This window comes from Squalius cephalus (genome assembly GCF_949319135.1).
Source record: "Squalius cephalus genome assembly, chromosome: 19".
Taxonomy (NCBI): Eukaryota; Metazoa; Chordata; class Actinopteri; order Cypriniformes; family Leuciscidae; genus Squalius; species Squalius cephalus.
In genome coordinates, this window is record NC_137140.1 from 5,299,114 (window position 1) to 5,320,552 (window position 21,439).

The 21,439-nt window shown below is 37.8% G+C and overlaps 1 protein-coding gene across 1 annotated transcript; it reads right to left on the reverse strand.

The window, feature by feature from the left end:
• Positions 1–13,814: 13,814 nt before the first annotated feature.
• Positions 13,815–21,027, reverse strand: LOC307147154 (uncharacterized protein). The gene is made up of 6 exons (XM_079851650.1): positions 20,025–21,027; positions 15,474–15,574; positions 14,740–14,808; positions 14,520–14,574; positions 14,318–14,354; positions 13,815–14,165 (listed from the first exon to the last, which is right to left on the reverse strand). Exons 1-6 carry the CDS (start codon positions 20,830–20,832, stop codon positions 14,144–14,146), a joined length of 1,092 nt encoding a protein of 363 aa, XP_079707776.1. The 5' UTR covers positions 20,833–21,027; the 3' UTR covers positions 13,815–14,143.
• Positions 21,028–21,439: the final 412 nt, after the last annotated feature.

The window sequence follows — 21,439 nt, forward strand, 5'->3', positions numbered from 1 at the left end:
AGGGCTGTACGGTACTTAAGCAAGTGTTCTTTAAAAGCCAAAGAGTGCACGATAAGTCCAGTTTTCCTGTATAGTCTTTCTAGGCGGCGACCCTCAGTTTTTATTGTTCGTAGTTCAGGAGTGAACCAGGGTGAGGCACGAGTAGATGGAACCAGTCTCGTTTTAACAGGAGCATGGCTCTCAAGTATTTGAGACAAGGCGTTATTGTATATACAGCAGATTTCTGACGGACAGTTAGATAGTAGACATTCTAACAAGGTGGAAGCCCTTATTGAAGCAGAGAAGGAAGATGGATTCACAGAGTTAATTTTACGATAAGTCAGCATTTTCTTCAGTGGTGATATAGGTATTGGAAAGCTACAACTGAAGCTTATGAGCTTATGATCTGAGAGAGCAAAGTCAGAACCTTTTACAAGGATATTATTTAAGCCAGATGTACATAAGAGATCCAGTATATGACCCCTGGAGTGAGTAGCAAAAGTTACATGTTGAGTTAGGTTGAAACAGTCCAGTACAGACATCAATTCATTGCATTGTGCAGTGTTTTCATGTATATTAAAATCACCAAGCAGAATTACAGATGAATAATTACCACAGACAAGAGTAAGTAATGCACTAATCTCAGAGAAAAAGTCAGACGGACATTTTGGAGGTCGGTAAATTAAGATTACAGCCAGTTGCGTTTGGCCAGTCATTTTCAGCGCAAGGTATTCAAATGCTGAAACATCATGAAACTCGATCTTAGAAATTTTAATGGTCTCACGGCAAACTACAGCCAGCCCTCCACCTCTACGATGAAGACGCGGTTGAGAGAAATAGGTGTACCCAGGTGGAGTTAAGAGGTTTAGGTTGAAAATGTCATTAGGAACCTGCCAGGTTTCCGTCAGAAGTAGCATGTCCAGGTTTGTGTCAGTGATTATGTCATTCAGCACTGATGCTTTATCAGTTAGAGAGCGTGTGTTCAACAGCGCACATTGCAGGTCTGAAGATGCGCGTCTGCAGGTTCCGAGGTCAGGATCAAAACGCAATGATCTTAGATTCCCAAGGTTAATGGAACGATTTTCCAGCAGTGTTGTATCCGACGCACGGGTGTTGGTACGGACAACTGGAATGTTATTAGAAGAGGAGTAATGATAATTCCGAAGTTTCTTCCGTGACCGGTGAATATAGCGCGGTCGGCGTAAAACTCCAAGTTGTTCACACCATTTATAAGTTTCCGGAGCCAATCGGAACGATCCTTTAAATGTTCTGAGATGGGCTGCAGAAAATTGTAGAGCCATCTCAGGGAAACTAATGTCATTCAAAAACAGCAAAAAACAAAAAAGACCAAAAAACAAAACCGGCAAGTGGATACGTGACGACATGACCAGTGACGACCAACACAACAATTTATCGGTTTAACTACGTTAGCAAGAACCGGTCCGTATCAGACCCACAATCCACACAATCCACAGAAGGGAAGGCTACCCAACCATACCAAGGATTGACACCACAAAATGATAAAGAGAGGGGAGACTCACAGTATCAGATGTCGCGAGGGATATGAGGATAGGAATGGAGAGGGCTCGTAGCCGATCAGTGTGACAGGATCACGGAAACAGCCAGGTCAGTTATCCAAGAACTTTTGAGCGTGTAAATAGTCCAGAGAACAATCCAAAACGTGTTTCAGGAGTGTAAAATAGTCCAGTGAATAATCCAAGAAGGTCGATTCCAAGAAAAAAAACATATCCAAAAAACAGACGTAACAACAGCAGACAAACAGGTACCAGCGTGAAGCGGCAGCACAAGCGCGCCTAGCGTTCTCACACCGGAAGTGATGCAATGTGTCCACAGATACGAGATTAGAATAAAATCAAATGTTTACAATTTATTATGTCAGGTAAATGTATCATGTCAATAACATAATCAATTCAAAGATAATCAATACAAAACATCAAATGCTCTGGAATAAAGAGAAGAGATGCGAACCCAACATTAGGAAATACATGATGCTGAGAGTCCCGGAGGCTCTCAGCATTCACGGGCTGATCTGAGGTACAGAATTGCTCCGATCCTCTAGTTGCATTTCATTATGTAAACAGAAACTTCTTTCCCTTGGAAACATCTGCTAACAATGGGAATTTACATTCAGAGTTGACACCTTTTGGGGGTTTGAGACCATTTGTCTAGAGACCACCTTCCTTTGTGTGCCAGTTATCTCTAAACTCTTAAAAACCTTATTACCTTTGTTTTACTTATTTGGAAATGAGACCTGTGTACCAGTCGCACTGAGATATTTAAAATGATACCAAACATGTATAATACTCGATGATAATTATTCACATTAAACCATATGGATTTTTGGCTGATTTTCAAGTGATCTCAGCATGAGAGAGAAGAGATGTATTCTGAGGTGAGACTTTGTGTCTCAAATGGTGCACAAGAGTGAGTTCAAATGTTAATTTCCAGAAAAGATCCTTTGTCTTCTCAGGGAGTGGTTGTTCCTCAACCAGTTCTTCCAGTGTCTCCAGCTTACAGTTCTCAGTTTTATATGTTTGTCCATCCAGGTCGATGTATGATTTGATTTTCTGTGCTTCCTTTTCCAGTGTTCCCTGGTGTTTTGTTTTCTTTTAAACTAACCTCTTCCAAATAGATCCTCTCCTCATCTCCGCCAAACCTTGACAGACATATTTATTGCCAAAAATATTAAAGAAAAAAAATACTGAAACCGATCTGGAATGTTCTTGCAAAGAAGAGTGGAAATATAATTCCAAGGCCAGGGGTGCATAGAACTCAGGTTATACAACATATCCGGGTAAGTTTACTGATAAGTAAACGGATAACCTAAACTTTCAGTTTACTTTCTCAGGAGCTGGTTATGTTCCAAGATTAGTTTACTTTAGAGGTATTCAGCGTAAACGTACCCAATTGATGATGCTCCAGTGGGCATAAACAGTATTCACACACACACACACTGCCCAGCCAAAAAAAGTCTCTGTCTGGATTTAAATAGGCAAATACTAAAAAGTCTATGATTGGATCATTATTGCAGTGATTATTATGTTTCTATGTTATATGTTTGACAACAGTTCTTCTATCCCTAATTGATGGAGTGTGTAGCTTTTCATTTCTTAAACATTTCTTAAACATGGCCATATTTCAAGATGACAATGTCAAGATCCATCAGTCTCAAATTGTGAAAGAATGGTTGGGAGGGAGCATGAAGAATAATTTCCACACATGAATTGGCTCCTCTGAGTCCTTAAATTCACTGAAAGTCTTTAATAATAATAATAATAATAATAATAATTTGTTACATGTATATAGCGCTTTTCTGGGTACTCAAAGCGCTTTACATAGATGGGGGGATCTCTTCAACCACCACCAATGTGCAGCATCCACCTGGATGATGCGACAGTGTCATAGATCGTACCTCTGTGGCTCTCTCCGATCACCGAAGGACACCGTCACCGGAGTATTGAACTACATTTCCCATCAGCCCCGTACCTAGGTCTAATCACCTGCACAGGTGCATCCACTTCTCCCCTCTATATAAACTGCCTCCCAACTCTTACACATTGCGAAGTCTTGTTCTGCCCCGGCTAACATTTCTGAGCGTTTACTCTACATTGATTGATTGATTCCCTGTTATCTGACCCTTGACTGTTTATTGATTCTCGTTTCTTCGTCTGCTGCCTGCCCCGACCTCCGCCTGGTATTGTTTATGATTCTGGATATCCTTTGACATTCTTGACACTGTTCTCTGAGTACTGCCTGCCTGTCTGACCATTCTCTATTAAATAATACTGCAAATGGATCCGAACGTCTCTGACTCTGCATCACAGACGGCAGCCATATTGCGCCAGAACGTCCACCACACACCATCTTGATGGTGTAGAGGAGACAGAGTGATGAAGCCAATCAGTATGTATGGGGATGAATGATTAGGAGGGCATGATGGACAGGGACCAATGGGCAAATTTGGTCAGGATGCCAGGGTTAAACCCCTAGTCTTTTTTCCGAAGGACATACTGGGATTTTTAATGACCACAGAGAGTCAGGACCTTGGTTTAACGTCTCATCCGAAGGATGGTGCTTTTTGACAGTATAGTGTCCCCATCACTTTGGGGCATTAGGACCCACACAGACCACAGGGTGAGCGCCCCCTGCTGGCCTCACTAACACCCCTTCCAGCAGCAAGCTGGTTTTCCCAGGAGGTCTCCCATCCAGGTACTGACCAGGCTCAACCCTGCTTAGCTTCAGTGGGCAACCAGTCTTGGGCTACAGGGTGATGAGGCTGTTGGCATCTTTGGGATTTGCTGGAGGAGAATTACAGGGTGCTGGTCAATACAAGATCTTGAGCAAAAATGTGTGCACCTCTTGATGGAAATATATGTGGTGATGCCATATCATCTTTGCAAGCACAGACTGTTTTTTTTTTTACCTCAATATATCTTTCTTTTAATAATTTACATGTTTAGCATCAAACGAACAATATAAGTCTTGTTCAGAGTAAAAACTGATTAAACTGATTTTTAAAAAAGGATTGCACAACCACCCAGTAGGTGGCGATATGTAATAAGAATGTACATCACAATTAAACAAAAGAAGATGAAAGAAAAAGTATGGGGCTCTTCTTCTTAGCTCTGTTTTCATGGTGACTCCTTGATTCGGTGCACAGTTGAGAATAGATGCAGCATCCCAATTTGCATACTTGCGCACTATTCTATGCTGTTTTGTAGTATAGTGAGAAAATTCCAAAAAGAAAAAGTGCATTTTAAATGGCCAAAATAATTGAAATATTATGTCCTTAATTAACCGGGGGAAAGTGTGTAATGTTCCTTTATGCACTCAATATTTGCAGCTTTAATATGTAGCAGAGGGAGAGGGGCAACCAGACTCCAATGTTAAATGACAAAATAACCTTGTATAATTTATACACAACACTGTTGAGTATATTGTATAAGTGCATAGTGTGTTATTTGGGTGTCTACACATCTAATGCCTTCACTGTGAACATATAGGGTTGACTGAACTTGGCCACGTTTTTGGAGCTGGCATACCCCAAGTAAGCAAGGTTTGGGTTAATTAATTGAGAGTTCAGGGTATATGTGACGGTAAGTTAACCTTGCTTTCTAGAGTACTCCCCGGGAATTGGCTGGTTAGCATTTCCCCTTAGACCCTGCATGCTGGTAGATGCTGAAACTATACCAACATGATAGTTCAAGCTTGTTTGTCCTTTTTATTTAATTGAATTGAATTTAATAATTTAATTTAATTTAATATTTTTCCCTTTCAGCTTTCTTTGATCAGTGATCCGACACGTGATCTTGGAACTAAACCATGAACACGAGATGCACTCGCAAAAAAAAGAATGCAGGTTATGCAAAATATCCAGGTAAGTTTACGGATAAGTAAGCAGATAACCCAAACATTGAGTTCCAAAAACTGAGATATAACTTTTACACCATAGCGACTTATTATCTCAGGAGCAGGTTATAAGATCTATTACAACTTAAAACAATGTTATTTTACTCTAATTTATTCCTTTTTATTTTATTCTCATCTCACACAATGTAGATGTGCCATTTGGAACATTTCATTTCTATATAATGTATTTCTAAAAATAATTTACAAATGTGGAAGTAAAATGCTCAGACGAGATGTAGGCAGAGTCATTTTCTAAATGACTTTAAAGCCTGCCAATTTTAAAAACATTTCATAAAACAAATTTTAAAATAAATTCACCAGAATGAGATTCACCAGAATTTGATCTTCATTTCCAAAAAATCGGGAATAATGAATGTTGACGGAGGGATCGCATATGATTCAATCATGAATAAAAGCCTAAATTTAATCTGTTCATCATATAAAGCTGTTGTGTCTCTTCAGAACATTTGGACTAAATCGCTCAATTCATATGGATTAGTTTTACGATATCTTTATGAACTTTTTGAAGCGTCAAAGTGGTAGTTGTGTAGTTGTCAATGGAGGGACAGAAAGCTCTCAGATTTCATCAAAAATATCTTCATTTGTGTTCTGAAGATGAACAAAAGTCATATGGGTTTGCAACGATATGAGTGTGAGTAATTTTTGGGTAAACTATCCCTTTAATAATCTAACCACTTGCAAGTAGATCCTCCTCTCTCCTCGTTTGGACCAAACCCTGACACAGAAAAAAACAACTGATTTGAGTTTTGCTTTCAACAGTCCTGTCTGGAAGCCCAGTGATTACAGTAGTGCTGGAACTGCATACCACTGTTGAACTCACAATATCACATGACAACAGGCATTTTAACGTGACTAGCTCAAAGCTTCTTAACTATTTAGATTGTCTTTGTCATGAGAGTCATGAAAAAATGTGAAAAAGTGCGTCATTAGAAAAGTCATGTATGTGATGCACCATGCAGCTGTTTCATCTACAGCTGTGTCGTTCTTATGAGGTTCTTGCTGCATAAACTGAGCACATGAAGATTTGTCATTCTACATTCATCCTGGAGATTAGATCATATATTCATTTATATTTTTTTAATGAAATGACCCCACGACCCTACATAGGACAGGCGGTTTGAAGAATGGATGGATGGAAAGATGGATAATTAAATTATACTGATTATATTAATTACATTTACATCATAAATTAACATGACCCATTATTCTATAACCGATGAGTATTGCATGCATAATGAATGCTTATTTATTAACCCTAAAACAGGCAACGTGACTCACGAGTCACATAGTTTTTATTGTCTTTTTTGGGGCCTAAGAACGATTTTTTCATCAAATCCTTTTATCATTTATCACAGCCTGGTCTGTCTTGAGTATGCTGGTCACATGATTTGCTTCAAGTTTTTTGTGATAAATTAGTCAGCCTGACCTAAATCCAACATGGCTGCCGGTGGTGCAGGACATTCAGATTTTGAGGAAAGTAAATATATATTAAACTTACTTTTCTTCTGGAAAAATAATAATAATACTGCTAACATTAATTGTGAACATTGTCTTAAGGTGCTGAAGAAGAAAATTAATTAACATGTTGTTCATGTTGTTATTTAGCACGTTTTGAAATATATGTGACTCCTGAGTCACGTTGCCTGTTTAGGGTATAAAAAAGGGATTAACTCTAATTTTGACTATCTGTGTATTTTGAGTTTTTAATTCACTATATTACAATTAAAACCTAATCTAATCATGACAAACTATATATCGTTGGAAAGGTCTAAGACTCCTAAATAGATATTCTAGCTCTGTTTTTTGTTACGAACTATGTAGGAACAGTAATAGATGAATTTATGACAAGAATGCACCTCAAAAAATCTACATCATAACAGGAGTTCTGGCGTTTGTCATAAAAAGTCGACGCACACACTTTTAATAATTGAAACTTTGGTTTTCATGCTAAAAGTTCATAATAAAACATATAATCTAGTATTTGTCAATAAAAAATTATAAAATAATATTATCCTCTAAAAAGCATAACATATATATATATATATATTATCCTCTAAAATATAATATTATCTTTTTATCACCTTTTTTATTACATCACATATTTTAGTAGTTATCATAAATTAGGTATCATTTGAAAGCTTACAAACTCAGAATTCATCCTGTGAAAACCGCTTTGAAATTGGACGTTGCGTTACCATAGAAACGGTAGTCTAAATTATTTTCTCTGGCTCCACCCCTTTTGAGCGTAATCATGTTTCATAATTTATGATCAAAACCTTTTCTAATCTTGACAAAATATTGTCAGAAAGGTCTGAGTCTCAAGGTTTGATATTTTGTGACAGAAGTGATATTTGGACAGAAATGTATTAATTTGTTACAGCAGAATGCATACAATTCAATTCAATGGAATGTGTGTCACCCGGTGGCTATTTCTGGTATTACGCCTAAACGAAATCTCATGGGAACTTCAAGTTTTGTGATATCAACTTCAAATTTGGAACAAAACATGGTTAGATATATGGCTTTGATTTTATATTAATTTTAGAGTAAAACATATTTTGTAAAATAGATATTTTATATAAAAGAATATTAAGTACAGTATATTTCATTTATATATATATACCCAAAAGCATTCTTGAATTACAACCATTTAAGTTTGAATAGTGCATGTTAATGTCCATTCTCAAAAAGGGGGTGACAGTTAAGGGGTTAAAGTATCATTTTTATGGTAACGCAGGGTCCGATTTCAAAACAGTTTTCACAGGCTGAATCTTGAGTTCGTAAGCTTTCGAATGATATATAATTTGTCAACATTAGATCAGGAGAAGTATAGGATATAATTGTTTTAAACATGCAATGGCAGTTACAGTTATAGATTTGGTCCTTTTTCTATACCCTAATCAGGCAACGTGACCTGGGAGTCACAACTCATAAAATCCAAAATATATCAAATATTTAAAAAATTCTTTTGGATATGTTTTACTTAAGTCCAGATGATATAAAAAATTGCATGAAATTATTTTTTGCTTATCATTTTCTACTCTTGCCTGTTTAAGGGTTAAACATTTGAGATTATGTTATATTAACTGTCTCAGTATTTTTATTTTTTTGTCAAAAAGATTGGTTGTAATTTTTGTTCTAGCTATTTCCTAAAGTTAGGCTGCGTACTACGCAAACCCACAGCTTTTCCTGAACTTTTTTTATTCTCTTTGTCTCCTCTTTCATTCTTTTCATTTAGAGTTTATATGAGCATACAAAGGGAATAAGGTCATGTGGTTTCACTTGTTGTTTTGCACAGTGGTTTTATGTGACCCATAAATGCATTTTTAGGTGTGTGACCTGTCATTAAATCTTTGATTATTCAACTTGTCTTGATTAATCATGCAGAGACCTCCACAGTTTTTCCAAATGACAATAATTAAAATAACAGCTTTTGTATTTTTATGTGCATATCATTTGCTCATGGAATAAAGATGTTTATATTCAGTTGGTAATGTATTTGCACTTGTTCGGCATCGAGTGTGGGCACCCACGGGGAGAAACATAAATCGTTCATATCAAATGAACAATTTACCTGCAGGTGCTGAAACGTCAGCTGTGAGGGCAGCAGACGCAAAGACTTCGCAGTTGTGAGAGATTGCTGTGGCCGATAAACGTCAAAAGACATTTTTGTCAGGAATCTGAGCAGCTTCAGAAAAAGAACAGAGTCACAAGGGAAAATGATATGACATGTTATACATAATTTTACTGATTGCACTGATTTAGCACAGGCGCGTGTGTATGTGGTCACATGATCAGATCACGATCAAGTCTGCTGCACCTGCTGCCCAAAGGAATTTAGTAAACATGTGCAGGATGCTGAAAGAGAAGAGTGTGATAAGAAAAGACACAGACTGCGGTGAAGATACAAGATGAGATAGAGGGTGAAAATGAGGGAGGGAGATGGAAGACTAATTCTTGTGAATAATATGGCAGTAAGATACAAAAAACACACATCACCTGAGCAGAGATAAACACACAGATATCCTGTAGGTGCAGTGCTTGAGTCTTGTGTGTGTATATATATATATATATATATATATATATATATATATATATATATATATATATATATATAGTAGTGGATCAAAACCTTTCATCAAAAGTTATATATGAATTACAACAATACCTGTTCTTGTCTTAGGACAACTTTGATGAACTTTTAAATTTGTTTGATGATCTTAATAATTTAAGTTTGACAAATATGCAAAAATAAATAAATTAATTAATAATAATAATCAGGAAGGGGGCAAATAATTTTTCCCAGCACTGTGATTACTGTGAAATATATATATATACCTTCCTGATTTGTTTTTTTTTTGTGTGTGTGTGCATATTTGTCAAACTTAAATTATTCAGATCATCAAACAAATTTTAATATTACACATTTTTTAATATCACTCAAGATTACCCTAGTAAATACAAAATGCAGTTTTTAAAAGATGGTTTCATTTATTAAGGAAAAAATGCTGTCCTAACCTGCATGGCCCTATGTGAAAAAGTAATTGCCCCCAAAACCTAATAACTGGTTGTGCCACCCTTTGCAGCAACAACTGCGCCCAACCCGAAACCCCCCCCCCCCCCCCCCCCAACCCTACCCAACCCCCCTGTTAGTTGGAACAAGTGTTTTTGTGTAATCCGCTTTGTTTGTTGATGATAATGAAAGGGAGAGAGAGAGTTTATGGATAAGACTTTAATGTCCACTTCTTGCACTGTGTCTTTTGTGTGAAGTACAATAAACTAAACTCATTAGTAAAGTTTTGACCCTCATTCAAATGCTCATTTTATTGGCGCGTTTTTGCTCACCCCCAAAAAGTGGCAATTTTAATATGCTGTAAAAAAATGTCAGCTAAAACTTCACATACACACTCTGTGGACATCAGAGACTTATTTTAAATCTTGTAAAAAAGGGGCATAATAGGTTATTGTGCCTTTAAAGGGTTAGTTCACCCAAAAATGAAAATTCTGTCAGTAATTACTCTCCCTCATGTTGTTCCAACCCCGTAAGACTTTCGTTTACCTTCGGAACACAAATTAAGATATTTTTGATGAAATCTGAGAGCTGGCTCACTCCTCCATAGGCTTCTAAGCAATCGAAACTTGCCGGCCCAGAAAAGTTAGAAAAGACATTGTTAAAATAGTCCAAGTGACTCCAGTGGCTCAACCATAAGTTTATCAAGTGACGAGAATACTTTTTGTGCGCAAAAAAAACAACAAAAAAAACAACAAAAAAAACTTTTATTCAACTATTCATTTTCGTACAACACAGAAGCGCTGTGCTGTTACACTACGTGAATTCATTCAGGCCCACACAGACGAAAATGAATAGTTGAATAAAGTCGTTATTTTTGTTGTTTTTTGCGCACAAAAAGTATTCTCGGCGCTTGATAAACTTATGGTTTAAGTTTCAAGAAACTTCAAGAAAATCAAGAAAACAAGCAATTCAAACAATAAGACTAACAGTGTTGACCTATATAACAGTGATTCATTTTTTAAATGTATCCAAACAGTTTTACCCTTGTCTAATAAAACATATAATATATTAAAGTGTCTCTGGAATTTCCATGGTTTCTGTGGAAATCAAGGGTAACCCGGGTATGTCATTGACAGGCGACGCATGGACACGGTCCGTGTCCTGGTTAAAATTGCTTATTTCTATGGATTTAAACATTCTTATAAACATCTGGGATAATGTAATTACACAAGTCAACAAAATACACTATATTGCCAAAAAAAAAAAAAAAAAGCCATACCCAAACTGTTTCCAAAAAGTTGGGAGCATGAAATTGTCCAAAATGTCTTGGTATGCTGAAGCATTAAGAGTTCCTTTCACTGGAACTAGGGGGTCAAGCCCAACCCCTGAAAAACTACCCCACACCATAACCCCCTCTCCACCAAACTTTACACTTGGCACAGTGCAGTCAGGCAAGTACCGTTCTCCTGGCAACCACCAAACCCAGACTTGTCCATCGGATTGCCAAGCGTGACTCGTCACTCCAGAGAGCACATCTCCACTGCTCTAGAGTCCAGTGGCGGTGGCTTTACACCACTGCATCCCACGCTTTGCATTGCACTTGATGATGTAAGGTTTGGATGCAGCTGCTCGGCCATGGAAACTCATTCCATGAAGCTCTCTACGCACTGTTCTTGAGCTAATCTGAAGGCCACACGAAGTTTGGAGGTCTGTAGCTACTGACTCTGCAGAAAGTTGGCGACTTCTGCGCACTGTGCGCCTCAGCATGCACTGACCCCGCTCTGTGATTTTACGTGGCCTGTTGCTGTTGTTCCCAATTGCTTCCACTTTGTTATAATACCATTAACAGCTGACTGTGGAATATTTAGTAGTGAGGAAATTTCACCAATGGACAATTGCACCGGTGGCATCCTATCACGGTACCACGCTTGAATTCACTGAGCTCCTGAGAGCGACCCATTGTCTCACAAATGTTTGTAGAAGTAGTCTGCATGCCTAGGTGCTTGATTTTATACAACTGTGTCCATGGAAGTGATTGGAACACCTGAATTCAATGATTTGGAGGGGTTTTCCAATACTTTTGCCAATGTATATAACACTGTTCTAATGGTTTTTGGATATTTGAATCCAAAAACCTTACATTTTGTGCCTTTAAAGTCTTACAGAGGTTATACTAAATGCAATCAGTGATTCTCAATCTGCATTACTTCTGTGGCATGTGAATTTAAAAAAATGATGTGCGCGGATATTATTTATAATAAACCCTGCAATATTCCATAAAAACAAGAATTGACTATATGATTTCATGGGGACTTTAAAGCAGAAGACAACATAAAGAGGATATAATGTCATTTATCCTATCATTCAGCTCATTTGTATCATTTCTTTCAAGCTTTTGCTCAGATCAAACAGTTAAGTTAGGTATGGTGGAGGAGGTTTACCATAAGAATATCAAACTAGAATACAAAACATGATGTTTTTCAAAATGAACGAAAAAGAAAGAGAGTTTAGTTTAGTCACTGCACTGTAATTATAGCTTACATTTTTCCACAATTATAATTAGTTAACCAGAATTGCTTGACAAGCATTGGTTCAATAGGCTAACTAAAACTAAAACCATTAAAAAATGTTACTTGAAATAAACAAATAATAAAATGAAAACCTTAAACTTGTTTTATTTCAGCTAGTCGCCAAAGCAACATTTTTCATTACTTCCTAACTAAATTGACATTTTAATACTGCTCTCTAGTGGATGTACACTGCAAATGCGACTCACAATGAAAAAAAATCCACCAAGGAAGCCACCTTGAACATTTGTTGCCATGCTGCAGTCATACACAAAAAGGAAAATGATGTCATTATTTACTCACTCTCATGTTGTGTGTATATATATATTAAAGAAGGCTGATAACCAGACAATTGACGGTAAACATTGACTACCATAGTAATTTTTTTTCCTACTCTGGAAGTCAGTGGCTACCGTCAATAGGGTATATGTCGAACGCCGCATTACGAAACCGGAAAACAGAACGCATCGCTTCCGGTTCAGGTCTTTTGTATGTGCTTCATGCATTTTTTTACTGTTTTACTCAAGATAACTTAAAAGGAGCGAGCAAAGATGATCATAACCAATGTCCCTCGCATGTGAAGATCGATATTTAAAAGTAAAAAAAAAAAAAATCTTCACACTAACGTTTAGATATTTAAATAGAATAAAAAGCCAATAACAAAGTGAGATAGGTAGGTTAGCTGATTACCTTAAAATTCCATAGATATCGGCATCAGTTCATACGGCTGTTAACACTTTCTATGACAAGCGGATGCGATGAGACCAGGTTTCCGGTTTCGTCATGCGACGTTCGACATATACCCTATTGTCTGGTTACCAGCCTTCTTTAAAATATCTTCTTTTTTATTCAGCAGAAGAGAGCAACTCAACATGAGGGTGAGTAAATAATGAAAGAATTTTCATTTTTGGGTGAATTATCCCTTTAATAGTAAATAATAAAAAGCGATCAAATGTTGAAAAGACACAATTACAGTAGAAGCTGAGGGAAAAACTGTAAAAAACATACGAATATAATATTATGCTGGTGTTTCTGGACTACAAATTGAGACGTACTATGGCATTTATCTAATTATTTAATACTGTATTGTGCTCATCCTGTTTATTCACATAAATTGTACCTATTTATTGAGATTGAGTAATCTGAAAACAGAATAACACTTTATGATAAACTGACATATATTTATAAAAATAGACATTGACCAGAACTTTTTTACTATTATTATTCTATACTGTATATATACCATTCAAAAGCTTGGGGTCAGTATGATTTTATACATCTATATAAAAAAAGAGTCTTATGTTCACCAAGGCTGCATTTATTTGAACAAAAATACAGTCAAAATACAGTTTATACGAGAACCTTTGCACTTAATCATATTTAATTGTTATTAATTTAACGCAGCATGTAAAGTCACCTTTAAAGTGCCATTAAATGGTAAACATTAGGGTCCTGGTAGTTCCTCAGTTATATCTAGGATACAGTAGGTTGTCCACTCCCATTATTGGCCTCAGGGTGAAAATCCCCTGATCTGGTCAGTCAAATAATCAGGCTTACAAGTGAATGATCTGACCGCTAGTCTTTAGTTCCTCTGTTCACCAAAAGATGGCGCTGTGAAGAACATCAAACGTATTCAGAGTAACATGTTCACAGTCCTGTAGGTGAAAATGAGGACAAAAACAAAACAAAAAAAACACACACACACACAAATAACGAATGATATGAATGATAACAGGTATGAATGAATATTAAATATACAAATGTGATTTTTCTGCAAGTAAAGTCTGGATAGATTTTATATCCTTACTGGTAGAGAGAACCGCTCAATACATCAAGAATTCCACCTAAAAACAAACATTTCCAAAATATTATCCAAAAACACTGAAAGTAATTACATAAAAATATATAGATCTGAAAAAGTTTTTGGATCAGCATAAACTATGCACTGAAATTTTCCAAAACGTTGAAACTCTAGCATTAATCGAGAGTGTGTGTCTGCATTATCCTACCTGGCTGGCAGACGGTCTCACAGATCACCGGACAAATGTAGCAGTATGAACAACCCTGTGGAAGGAGAAATGAAGTGTAAGAGGGTAGTTTGATGCATAACATCTTCATGGACTTTTTTAAGGTTAAAATTAGGTGTATTGTTTGGTTGTCCACATACAGTACTTTTGCCCATGTAGTGTATTAATGTAGATTTTGATTATATTAAGAAGTAACACTTACTTCACAGTGATGGCAGTGTGCTGATGTGTCTCCTTCCTCACAGGGACATTTGTCACAGGTACTGCAGTGCTGAGAGGAAAGAGAGAGCCAGACACAGATAGAGTAAGTTACATCTCTGCCCTTTACTGGGGGAATTTAGGGAGGGATCACACCAGGGCTGTGTCCGAATTCGCATACTCTCTTGAGTAGCTTATTTTGAATAAGTAATTGCTTCACGACCACTAAAAAAGTATGTTCGATATAGTATGAATGTGTGTTGTATGAATGTAATCTGGACGTACTACATTCGCAATGTTGTCATTATCATGTGACCTACCAGCGTCAGTTGCGTTGCTTCACTGCCATTCATAAATTCTCTCCTGTGGCCTCATGGGATAGTAAAGAGTCCATCATATGCACACTTCAGAATCTCATCGGAAGTAGTAGGTCATCCAGGTACTTTTTGCCTACTCTTTTATGAGTAGTGTGAATTCGGACATACCTCTTTTGTCACGTACACGTACTATATAGTAGGGAAGTATGTGATTTCAGATGCAGCCCAGATCTGTACTTCAGCATGGGTCATGCAAGTGGGTTTGGCATGTGGTAAAAATATATGAATTCTTCATGTACTGATCATGGTGACATGTCATGATGTTTTTTCATGATTGTTGAGTTTTTTTTAAACTCATTAACATATGATGAGGCTGTGGAATGTGTAAGTCAGTAAAAAGTGTGGTAGAAGCATGGTTTACCTCACAGACTGAGCAAAGGCCACAGAAAGAGCCTGATCTATACTGTTCATCCTCCTTGGAGACCACCTCTTCTGACTCTACATTTTCCTCCTCAGCAGTTTCTACATCACAAGGGAAAGATGGGGTTTAAAAAAGGTCTTCATTAGTAATGTATAAAGCACCAGAGGTACATTTAACCATAAAGCAAAAAGTATCCGTCAGTCAGTGTTAGGCTCAGCTCTAAATGAACAAGTACTAGTAGTTGATTCTTAAGAGGAAGTGGAAGCTCTCACCGTGTCAAAACCTGCAAATCAGACAACATGGATCTACTCAGCAGGGGTGTCCAATCCTGTGCCTTTCAGAAGAACTTAGCTCCAGCCTTAATTAAATACACCTCTGATGCAAGTGTGGGTATTAGGATAAGCCCAGCAGAAATTTCCAGGCAGGCAGGTGTGTTGCTGCTAAAAGATGCAGTATGTAATATTGACAGCTAGCGGTTGAAATGGGTACTGCAGTCCAAATTCAAAATATTGGAGAGAGTTGTTTCCCCGCCCCCTCCTCCTCCTCCTCAGACTCAATGCTTACGCGGGTTGCAAGTTTGAGGACACGCAACAGGAACGAATGCAATTGACAACGGAAGGCAAGAAGACTTACACACTGTAAGTTGATGAGTTGATTTATCCGCGTTTTAATATGTGCCCGTTCATAGAGATATTTAGATGGATGCCGAGGCTTTTTAGGTCGGGTAGAATCTGCAATCTCTGACCCAGTTCATTTGCCGGCTTCCATGGCTGCAAAATGCTGTGTTTTTTGCCAACTGGCAACCTGTGGTGTCGAAATACTATTGAGTAAATTGGGGCGGGATCACACAGACCAATACAAAAAAAAACACACAAAGAACACACATTTCAAAGTAAAATAACTGGCTGTAGTATTGTTTTTCAAAGAATGAGTATGAGCATTTCCTAAATATCTGCAAACATTATGGTATTTTTATGCTTTAGCACAGTCAACAAATTACAAACAGCACCTTAAACTCTGCAGCTAAATGGCACTCCAAGCAGTGTGGGAATCTTTGTGATGTTTGCTAACCGTAAAGGCATTTCAAAGTTTGAATAGGAACTAAGCAAAGAACGAAAAAGAACTTTGCCGTGAGTATATCGGGGCCTTTACCCGTAATATCCCTAATAATCTTATCACTTCCTTGCATTTCTCTGACCATCACTTTCTCCAGTTATCTGTCATACACGTCATTACTGCTGACTAATGCAATTACTGCAAGTATAAATCCATCATCTCGTTCTCCTCCTCCTGTTGTTTCTGCTGCCAAGGTCACTTACTGTAGGTACTACCGAAACAAGATCAGCAACACTTCAGACACATGCAAACTAATCACAGGATCTTTAACAAGAGATCTCTCCAACTCCACTCTTTCACATCAATGCATCTCTTACTACATCTCTTAATACTTTCCCACCATATTTAAGCAGGCTCAGGAACAACAGTTGAAAGCTACAGAATAGTCCTGCCAACTTTCTGTCACAAGCTCTTGAAAGAGTTGTGTTCAGTCAACTCTCAGGTTTCCTGGAGAGAATTTGTGTCCAAGACACATCAGCTAATCACTGGGCTTCAAGGTTCAGTGCTGAGTCCTTTCTTATTCTTGATATACACACAACCCGACAGAGGGAAATCATAAAAGCACATTGCTTCTATCACTCCTGCAGATGGTGCCAGCTCTACCTGTCATTCTAACCTATCGAAACTCTAATCTCAACTCATACTCTGCATGCTTTTCGGACATCTTTGCCACTTTTCAGCTGAACCTTGCTAAGATAAAAAGCTCAGTCTAAACCATCAGGCAATCATAATGTCATTGTACAACTGGGTTCAACAACTCTAACTCCAGCCTGCAGTCAACATTATTTCACGGTTTATTTGTTCAATAAATTGCTTCAGACCATTTTTCCTGCTCCATTCATTGAAATTGCCATTAATTGCTATACGTTTGGTAAAGAAAATGTTAATCGGACAGTAGTTGGTTTAATAAATAATAGGTATGGTTTCTTTGTTCTATGTCAAATGACATATAAAACGGAAATGTACTTTGTGCTTGTAAATTTTAACTTAAGTTAAACCCGGATCCTAGGTTTCACTGGTGGCCATACAGTCATGTGATACCATGTAACATATATGCCATTTGTTAGGTGCATGTCAACAGCATTCAACCAGAAAGGACTTAAAGTGGTTGGAATATTTCAGCTGCTGTAGCTGTTCAGATATAGTGAGCTATTTTAGGGCTCATGTGTGACTTCACAGACTAACTGAAGGGTATACACAGGACTTTAGACAGCCAACAATGGCTGTGCTCCAAACCTATGAAATGCCTACGTAAGAGAGCACAACCCTATAAAGCCTACTGTATCATAGATACAGCAATTTTCAAAGGCCTCTAAATTATCAACATGATCAAAACTGCTAAAAAGCATGTTGTACATAATCAACTTCATGATTATGTCTAATTGATAGTTCTTAAAGGGATAGTTCACCCAAAAATAAAAATTCAGTCATTAATTACTCACCCTCATGTCTCATCTTTCTGATCAAATTTGAGAGCTTTCTGTGTCTCCATTGACAGCTACGCAACTATTGACACTTCAAAAAGAACATGCTTGAGCTTCTGTTTAACACAACTGATGTGTGAGTTGATGAATGTTTATATGTGGGAAAAGCCTAAATTCATCATGGGGCAGATTCCCGCACAGGGTTTAAATTAAGACAGGAGTAGGCCTTAATCTAGAATAGTTAATTGTGACTTAAAAAATGGCTGTGGAATAAAAGAAAAGGAATGTCTGGAAATTTGTTTGTAATGAATTCTATAGAATAGATTCTAAATACAATGTACTGTATATGTGTAAATGGTTTTAGTTTAACTTAAATAAACGGTTTTCATTTAAATTGAATTTTTCAAATAATCCTTTAATGCTTCTTGTTTAGTCCAGTGATTTACAGAACAACAAACTAAACATAACTTTTCTTTACACATGTGATGTTCAGTGTTGGCAGACTAGAAGTGATAATGGTTTCATCTAGAGCATTATCATAGTGATTGCTTTATTATTAAAGCAATTAGAAGTCTTGTCAGTAGGTCCTCAACCCAAGCACAAGATCAACACTTCACCACAACACTAGCATAACAGAAACTTTTAAATACCAACATAATAGAACAGTAAACATTAAAAGGTCTCTCCATTTTCTCATCTTGCTAAAAAATGCATCCCAATTCAGCCCTGTACAAAGCAAGATGGGAAGAGAAACTCCTGTTTGATTGGGTTACTTGACTGAAACATGTTATTTCAAAATAAAAACATTTCAGTCAAACAGTAACCGTTTCAAGTCAATTTAACATGAAGCAATTCCATTTGAACCAGAAACTTGATACAATGTTGTTGAATAAAAATGAATTGTTTAAATGAAGTGAACAGCATCAACAAATAATTAATATATACACACATGTATTACTTCCAATTAATGTATGTGTGTGTGTGTGTGTGTGTGTGTGTGTGTGTGTGTGTGTGTGTGTGTGTGTGTGTGTGTGTGTGTGTATATAAGGATTTTTTGATGCTGTTCACAACATTAATCTGAAGTTAAACCTGCCTCCTGTAGGTTTAATTTAAGTCTCAATTTAGTCCTGGAGTAGCTCTAGTCTTCCAGGAAATCATCTTATTAAACGCTGGACTGGACTAAATCTAGGGCTATTTAAAACCATGACAGTGAAAGCAGATTTCTGTTAATCTGGTTTAAAAGCCCATTTGAGTCTAGGACTATAGGCTTAATCTCTGTCCGGGAATCCGCCCCATAAAGCGATCGCGTCTCTTCAGAAAATTTAGACTAAAACTCTCAACTCATATGGATTAGTTTTACGATCTCTTTATGAACTTTTTGAAGTATCAAAGTGGTAGTTGCCCACTGTCAATAGAAGAATTTCTGTATTTAATATTTTTGGCCATATTTTTACTATATGAGCCATAAAAGCCTGATCAAATATTAGACTTAAAAAAGCTTTTCCTAAAATGTTCTGACTATTACCTAATATATCAGGCCTTACAGGGTTAAGGTATAGGTCCGTCCTAAAATGTAGGCACAATAATTATTTTACCTTCAAGTTACCTTCCTTTGACCAATCTCATTATTCATTGAGACAAACTATTGAAAAAAAGCCAGTGAAGATGGTAGATGAACAAAGAAATAATGAAAAGCATTGATTTATAAATGGAATAATTTGATTAAAGTAACTGTTACTCAATATTTGTGCCTGTTAGAGCATCACATTTTTAGTCTAGCAACATGTTAATGGTAAACTGAGTTGAATCTGAGAAGAGGGCTATTTGTTTGACACACAGAGCTGCTGCCTAAGCAAAGCATTCCAGATCAGTCACTTATGAGGTTCAGTTTCAGTTAGGATGTGGCCTTGAAGCCAGCTCAATATAGTGATTAGAGTGATACAGAAAAATAAGCATTTGTAAGTAAGAGCACATGACATTGATTCTCTGTAAAGGCTAATTCAGTAGTTACCTTCAGCATCATCCTCAACTACAGTCTCTTCATCAGCAGCTGTTTCCTCATCTGCCTCTTCCTCTTCTTCCTCTGCTGTCTGTTGTGCTGATTTCTCATCTTCTGCTAATCTTTCTACATCCACCTCCATCTGCTCCTCCTCTTCTGCTTCTTCCTCCTCCTCCTCCTCCTCTTCTGCTTCTTCTTCATCTGCTTCTTCCTCCTCCTCTGCTTCTTCTTCATCTGCTTCTTCCTCCTCCTCCTCTTCTGCTTCTTCCTCCTCTTCATCCGCTTCTTCCTCCTCTTCGTCTGCTTCCTCCTCCTCCTCTTCTGCTTCTTCCTCCTCTTCGTCTGCTTCTTCCTCCTCTTCGTCTGTTTCTTCCTCCTCTTCATCTGCTTCTTCCTCCTCTTCATCTTCTACTCCTCCCATCTCATCATCTTCATCTGCTGGTTCTTCTCCTCCTCTCTCATCTTCCTCTGCTTCTTCTTGTTCATCTACCTCTCCAGTCTCATTATCTTCCTCAACAGCTTCTTGTTCTTCCTCCACTCCTCCCATCTTATCATCTTCCTCTTCTTCCTCCTCCTCCTCCTCTGTTATCTCAGCTTCTGGAGATGCCTCTTCATCAGGAGCTCTCTCTTCTTCCCCATCTCCTTCTTCCGATGCATTTCCACCTTCCTCCTCATCATCCACCTCCTCTTTCCCACCTCCAGTCATCTCCAGACCTCCCAGCTCCTCGGCTTCCTCAGTTCGGAGCCTTTCTTCGGCCTGCGCTCCAGTGCAAAGCAGAGCTATGATAAGCCCTAACAGCCAGCTGTGTGAAACTGCCATCTTGCCTTCACTCCCTCACACAAATGCAACAGGAAAAACCAGACAGTCCAGTCTATAAGAATGTGTTTGTATCCACCTAAGATTCCAAGACTTAACAGGTCCAGGATTCAAGATCACATGGAAGGACACCCTTCAAACCTCCTCGGAGCTGCAGTCGCCGGATCCACCAGAGAGAACTAGAGTTAGTTGAGTAACAGAGAGGGGGCTGGTCTCTGTTGTGCGGTCACATGTACACTCACACCATTCTCTGCACAGAGGAACATACTGAGATGACTGACAGGGCCACATGCACGAGATACTCGTAATGCCCTTTATTAATACACCTTTGTCTATATGTGAATGTGCGAGAGAAAGTGAGATTAATAAAAGGAAGATTACGGGGAGGAACAAATCAACTTTAGGACCAACACAAACATTCACACAATTGAGTGAAGCTGTCCTTAGGCCTGGCTGGGACTGGCGTGTGGAAAGCTATATAAAGAGGTTCTCGATAGCAGCAGTCCATGCATGATCTGACCTTCAGTAGATCACTCAGCTGCTGAAACTCCATCCCTCCCTCGCTCACTTTCTTTCCCTATACCAGCTCTTTTTCTAAAGGTCACATCTG

Excerpts from the sequence above, each read along its gene's own strand:
- LOC307147154 (XM_079851650.1), bottom strand. The coding sequence starts at position 20,832 with ATGGCAGTTTCACACAGCTGGCTGTTAGGGCTTATCATAGCTCTGCTT. Across the intron at positions 14,809-15,473 it reads GCCTTTGCTCAGTCTGTGAG|CACTGCAGTACCTGTGACAA; the intron begins GTAAACCATGCT and ends CTTTCCTCTCAG. Across the intron at positions 14,355-14,519 it reads TGAGACCGTCTGCCAGCCAG|GTGGAATTCTTGATGTATTG; the intron begins GTAGGATAATGC and ends GTTTGTTTTTAG.